General features: G+C 41.2%; 1 protein-coding gene across 1 annotated transcript; it reads right to left on the minus strand.

Annotated features, from left to right (window-relative positions):
* Nucleotides 1–278: 278 nt before the first annotated feature.
* On the minus strand, nt 279–5,433 carry LOC101294814 (E3 ubiquitin-protein ligase MARCH6-like). The gene is made up of 9 exons (XM_004290543.1): nt 5,078–5,433; nt 3,917–4,609; nt 2,863–3,630; nt 2,567–2,778; nt 2,110–2,472; nt 1,696–1,856; nt 1,450–1,613; nt 1,175–1,321; nt 279–1,046 (listed from the first exon to the last, which is right to left on the minus strand). The coding sequence occupies exons 1-9, from the start codon at nt 5,381–5,383 to the stop codon at nt 540–542; spliced, it is 3,321 nt and encodes a 1,106-aa protein (XP_004290591.1). The 5' UTR covers nt 5,384–5,433; the 3' UTR covers nt 279–539.
* Between the last annotated feature and the right edge of the window lie 1,537 nt (nt 5,434–6,970).

Raw genomic sequence — 6,970 nt, forward strand, 5'->3', positions numbered from 1 at the left:
GATGCTCAGAGCAGCGGTTAATTTGGGTTGCAATGAACAAAGAATGATGTAGAAACTATAAGAAGATAAACGCTTGCCTCGACGAGGATTCAAGGAGGAAGAGAGTGACTAGAAGAGATGCGAATGAAGAAGATTCTTGGGATAGAACCCTAGACACCTGAGCAGCACCACTCTGAATATGTATATTTAGAAAAGAAACAAAGCTATAAAGATAATTCGTAAACGCTATTAGGAATTCCTAACCAGTTTCAAGCAAAAAAATCAAGACGAGCAAGAAGAAAAGAACAACGACCAATGAGTGAACTAATGCGAAAAATGAGTTTATGGACAACTTTGATTCATAAACCTATTTGCTAATTTAAACAAGCATTATATGCACAAACTGAGGGACAACTCTAATTAGAGAATAGTTTAATACACTCTCTTCTTTACATCCATGGAGGTGAAGTACAAACCAGTTCTATGCTGTAACGTAACGTATACATCTAAGCATGATAGCCTCATATTTGACCAAAACTCCTACAGCCCATACCTCATAACTAAGCATCATGTTGAATAGCACGCCTTAGACGGAGACCATGGTCAGCCTCTCGGTCATGTGGAATTAAACCACTGACTTCGAAACTAGAATCCTGCAATTCAAGGGATGTCCCTGCCTCATTTTGCTTTTCTTCAACATCTTCTCCAAAGTTATGAAGCCTTCGTCCAATTAGATATCGGTCATCACGTATAGAGTTGTGAAGGTTGGTGAACCATACATGGAACCTCTTGGCACAGAAGCACAGCAGACTAAAGCACAGGCATCCTATCCAGGCAAACCGATAAACTGCTGAGTTGACTACTAATGGGTAACCGAGCACAGGAAATAACCCTCTGGCAAGAACGTAAGGCACACACAGGGCAGTCAACAACTTCATTATGATTGGGAATACAATCTCGCGGAGCACCCAAAGACCTTGCAGCCTGGAGAAGCCGTCTTCCCTCACCCTTTCAAACTTTACGCGCCAGCTTTCATCTACCAATGGCATCATGTGATCCAACATCACCTACATGAGTAGTTACAAGCACCAGCAATAAGTCACTCACGTATGGAGAGTAATCAATCCCAGATAAAACAAGTCCACAAAACATGCAACTGATGTTGATATTTACAAGAGTAACAAAGATGACTTACCAATCTAGTCCATATCTTGAGAAAAATAAGGCCCAAAGCCCAGTCCTGATACAGCAGGAATACTGGGCTTTCATCAACAGGCACCCGCATTGGCACGATCACCAAAAGCTCAAAGAGCAACCCGATCAATACTGGAATGACAAAAATCTGGGAACCAAACAGTACGTTAGAGAAAAAACAAACTTTCTTACTGTTAAAACATAACAAACAAATTTTTTTTTTTACTACTTGTTAAAAAATAAAAAAAAAAGAGAACAAAATCAAATGATTCTTACCCATATTGACAACAAGGCAGAACTCTTTATGACAATGCTACACCACTTCCAGATCTGGCCCAATAGAACGGCAACCCTTTTTGTTCTAATGTGCTCAATAGAATATCTGACTCCAGCTACAGCAGTCCATATTATGTAGCTTCCGATGATGAAAGCATATAAATCTAAGAAAAGAAATGGTTAAAACTTTGGACACTTGTCTCCAAACTCAGAAGTAGGAAACAAGATAATTACAAAAGAAATTACCGTTGCACTTGATGCCATGAGTTATAGGGAGGAAAGGAATGACATTGAAAATTGTTCTTCCGAGTGATGTTGGTACAACTATCAAGGCTGAGTTGAAGACAAGTAACGTCATCCAAGCCACCACCAACAAGAGGACAATTCGAAGTACAAAGCTATACCTTCTAAAAGACAGCGATAAAAATGACGGTAAGAAGAGTAGAATTAGTTAACATACTTAAGCAACAAAAACAAAGACAAGAACATAATATAAAAAAAAGATGCCATGACTCGTAGTATAGTGAATCAAGAATGGCTGCATCAACTCTCAAAATATATAACCCAACCAAGAAATTTAAGTTCAGGAAGTTCATCCTCCTATAATATAAAGTAAGCTCTAGCATCGCATATCAAATCAGAAGGGTTCTCTCAACTTACTCAGAATCAGATTGTTCATCAGTGTCATACTCTTCTGCAATATTCGAGTCCCCTGATGCCAGAAGCCCTCCATTTGGTTCATCAGCACCTGGCAGGGCCACCAAAGCTTGATCCTGTAGCCCCAATTGAACCTGTAACCTATCCTGTCTTCCTGGCTCTGCATTTCCGTTTTCCTGTCCGACGTTATCCTCATGTCTGGGTAGTAAGAAATCTGTTAAACCAAGTGCCCAGCCAACTGCCGTAAACCAATAACGCAGCAGGGATTTAATGGTTGCCCGTAATTTGAAATGTTCAATTGCAAATGGAATGCAGATTTGAAATAAAAGCATGTCCGCAGGAATTTCAGTAAATGGGTCTGATACCCTGCCAAAAGAAAAATGTGCATGTTAGAAACCAAAACGAGAATCCATCAATAAAACTGCAGCTATAGAACAATAGGTGTTGGAGGTTAACTTACGAAATGTCAAGGGGAAAAATGGAAGGTGCCATCCGCATAGCTAGTTTAACTGGTAAAAACACCAGCATCACAATTAAACTCCCATACACCGCAACGGATAACAGAACCCTGCGAGCATGTTTGTGCACAGGATCATCAATGAGATCACGGAAGGGATTGTAGTTTGGATCAGCTGGATCTCTTAGGAAATAAAGAACTCCATTACGCAGAACCTGCAAATATAAAGCATATAAATCAGGTATACATATAAAAGGTGTTCAAGAAAAGCTAAAGTGGTATATGACAGAGAATAGTACCCCTCGAAGAAGACTGACAAATATGCTTATTTGTAGCATGTATACAATTCCTACAACCCAATGAACCAGGGAGCTAGCTAAAGGAGACGCTGAGAAGAACTGCACCCTGTGAGACATCGTTTTCCCAAACATCCTTATAGTACAAACATCCAACCACCATCCACACATTAATGGGAACACTCCAAGTTCAATGACCAGAAGGAAAGCGACCTTAATCATTGTCATCAAATGCCTCATTGCGGCCAGAAACTGCCTGAATAGAGATGGAATTGTCTCTGCCATTGAAGCAATACCATAGAACCTTCCCATAGTCAATGGCTCACCCCTAGTGTAACGGATAAAAGCCACAATGCCAAGGTAGAAGAAAACTAGGGAGAATATAAACATGTATCCAATAGCAAGAGTTGTCACATCAGAGAGCCTTGACGTTCCAATTGTTGCCCCTTTAAGGATGTCTGCTGAAAGTGGTGAACTTGCATTGTTTGAAACCTCATTCAGTCCACTCATGTTAACTTTCAGGATCTCTGCAACCTGGCCAGCCATACCACTTTTCTCGCCATCGGTTGATAAATTTGTTACAGCAGTTAATGCATTCTTCAATGTGATATTAGCTAAGGAAATGGCTGATTCAGTGAGTGGCATGACTGTTGACAAGACTGGACCACTAGCAGTGGAGAAAAGCCAAGACAAATGATAGAGTATAATCCGACCTAATGAGAAGGGCACAAATATTACTACACCAAGGAATATCATATTGCTTGCCAGCACCTGCAGAGAATGAAACCATCAACTTGTTACTACAAATAATAGAAGATTAAATTTTCTTCATAAAGTAGATAGTCAATATTAGCTGTAACCGATGACCTCAACCAAATAACACAAGCACACACAAATTGCATAATTAGTGGAGTTATTTCCTGGAGCATCTAGGACACGACTGTTTAGGGAAAGGTGTACATAATTATCGATTAGAGTGAGAAAGTGTGCGGAGAGCTACAAGGAGATAACAAAAAAANAAAAAAAAAAAAGAACAACAGGAGAAAATATAACTTACAGTGAAAGCATTTTCCACTAAATGAAATACAGGTCCCTGCATTCCCACAAGCTCGTCAAATGGTACATCCTCTGCACCATCGGCATCGTCTAGACCATCAAACATCTGTTCAACATGAGCCTCAAGACGAGCTGCCTGCATCTCCCAGCGAGCGGCCACATTTTCAGCATTCCTTCTAATCATTTGACCTGCTCCAGCAATCCCTTGTGCTCCAGCAGCATCTTCCCCGTTAGCGTCGCCAACAAAGTTTCTATTAGCCTGTCCAGGAACTCTTCTTACAGGACGAGCACCATTTCTTTCTGCCTCATCTTCTCTGTCAACATCTTGACCTCCAAGCTCACGTAAATGCCTGAAGTAATCCCTCAGAGAAGTGGCTCCAAGAAATATGAACACAATGCTCGCAGAAAGTAGGAACCCATGCAGACAATCAGTAAGAATGACTGTAGTTGATAGATGACTTAGGAACAATCTCTGAGCTTCACCAAAACTCCTCACAAAAGCCAGCCGCCATATCCAAAACGTAATAAAAGGTATAATGAGGAGCCAGACGGATAGCACAAAGCTAAGGCGCAGAAAAAATTGCAGAACATGGCAAGTTTTCATTGCCATCCCAACTACAAACTCCTGAAAAGGAAGCCTAGCAGGTGCATTCTCAGCATAAACCGGAGAGAAGGAAAATGGATGCTTGCAAACCTGCATTGCATATCAAAAAGTATGCATGAGTCTCAGATGAGTATGAACATAATTTCTCACAAAAGCCACCCACCATATCTAACATAAAAAAGCCATTTTTTTTTAGATTATTTCCAGTGCATTATAGTTTGCTGTACACTATCTCAGAGTTCGAAATCATACAACAATGATGATAGTAACAGGGAATGCATATCACAGAGCACAAAAGAATCAGACTTTTACAGAAAATCCATGTCGATACGCCATGTCTAGATTAGTTCCACCGTTTAATTCTCTATAATGGACTCATACGCCACTCTACACTACAAAGCAACTAAAAAAAACCTAATTTCCTTTCTAATTGAACATGATCATCAGGAAACTTACCATCAGCTTACCTATCATAAACTAGAAACCCTAACCTGATTGCAAAATTAGAGATAACAAAATTGAAACCTAATTCGAAAAATTCAAAATCCAAATTCAAACCTCGCATTGGCGAGCATTGCTGTGATTGAGCCACTGAAGGAGACAATCCTGGTGCACGAACTTGATGCTTCCGCTACAAGCGCACGGATACCGGAGCGGGTTATCGGCGTCGCCAGGGTTCCTACAGATCCGGCACACGTCCTCCTCCTCTTCGTCGTCGTCGTACTTGGCCGCCGCCGCCACCGACGTCGACACGTTCGCCTCGTCGTTCTCGGAGAGCGAGGAGGACGGCGTCGTTTTGACGGACGCGGAGTCGTTTGGGACGTCCCGGTCTGCGGACTGCGGCGGCGCCGGGGCGATCTCCATCGGGTCGGGTCAGGTGGGGGTCCGGGTGGCTCCTGTTGAATCGATTTGGGTTCCTCGGTTTTGCGTTTTTTTCTTTCTGAAATTGGATTTGGGGGTTTGGGTTCTTTCGTAAAGATTTTTCTATTTTTATATTCCTATATTGCCCATGGTCTGCGGGTCTGTGTCCCCATTCGAGGTTGGGGGTAGGTCGGTTATTTCGCCCACCTTAATGACGTGGACGCGGGTAAAGAGAGAGGGAGGGGTTGGTTGTTTGCTGGGAACCTTCTTAAAAATCCTAATCCGGTCACATCACGTTAACAACGAGACTTCATCAGTTCATTTCATTTGCGAAACAAATTTTTGTAATGGGCTTTGTTTTTGTAACAAGAGTATTTTGGGTCCATACAAGATCCAAACCAAATTCAACAAAGTTGGTAAATAAATTAACATTAAAATTATAAATTAAATTTTAAATTGAATATAATGATTACGATTGATTGGTCCGACATTGACAGAACGATATTTCGCTCTCAAAATTCCAAGTTTCAACAATTTGTGAGTTACCAAATTAGTGCTCTCCGTTTAGGTTTTCTCGAAGACTATATTTCTCTAGTGGTAAGTGGTAGGGTTCAATCTTGTGGAGGCATAATGGCAGCAGAAGTGGGTAGAGGTGTATAGTGAATATGGGCAAAATAGAATTTCATCTAAAAAGCAGGAAAATTGTGAGGTGTGCACTAAAGAGATTGAGGAGCATATATATATATATATTATAGTCTCTCATAATGAGTTATGATCACCATTGTTATAGTTATAGACCATCATTGATGTCCAAAGTTGTGTAGACTTTTTTGTGCTCTTTTGGTGCGCATCAAATTGGACAAAAAATTGAGGACATATAATTTTCAGATCGTCTCAAAGAAATTTACATTAAGACTCTAAAATTTGGACTCAAAACAACCAAACAATTTGATTACCAGCCTTCAAGAATCTAACCACACAGGCCCAGACGCAATATCATCCCTAACAGAATCAAAGGCTTCCCTGATCAAATCTTGACCGTTGTTGGCATTGACTTTCCTGATGAAATTGAGGTAGGTCTGCCAAAGAGGGATGTGGAGACATTTCATCAAACACCTAGTGAATATGTTCTTGGTGGCCACGTCGCCATCTGGGCCTCTACGTATTGGGTCCAGAACTTCACGGCGGTCGGGAACATAGCAAGAAGCTGCTCGTAGATCAGCAAGCGGCGAGCCTGGTTGGCCTGGTAGGAAGCGTAACGGGTTTTGGGGTGTTGATTTTTTCAAGGGATGTGAAAATAAGCCCTAATTGGATTTGGGGAGAAATAGAATTAGGGGTCTGATTATGGGAATATGAGAATTGAGGATAGAGGTGGAGGGATGCTCATATAGACGGGGGAATTAAATCCTTATTGGATTAGGAGAGTGTAATTCCGCGTCCAATTATTTATGGCATAAATAGTTTGGTTTAAGGCTTATTACCATCATGACGCTTTGACCGAGTGGGAAGACATGTGTTGTAATGGAGAAATTCTTAGGTGTAACAGCCGCACCACCCGGCACATGCACACCCAATCATCCTTTGACACTT

The sequence above is a fragment of the Fragaria vesca genome, linkage group LG2 (assembly GCF_000184155.1).
Source record: "Fragaria vesca subsp. vesca linkage group LG2, FraVesHawaii_1.0, whole genome shotgun sequence".
Taxonomy (NCBI): Eukaryota; Viridiplantae; Streptophyta; class Magnoliopsida; order Rosales; family Rosaceae; genus Fragaria; species Fragaria vesca.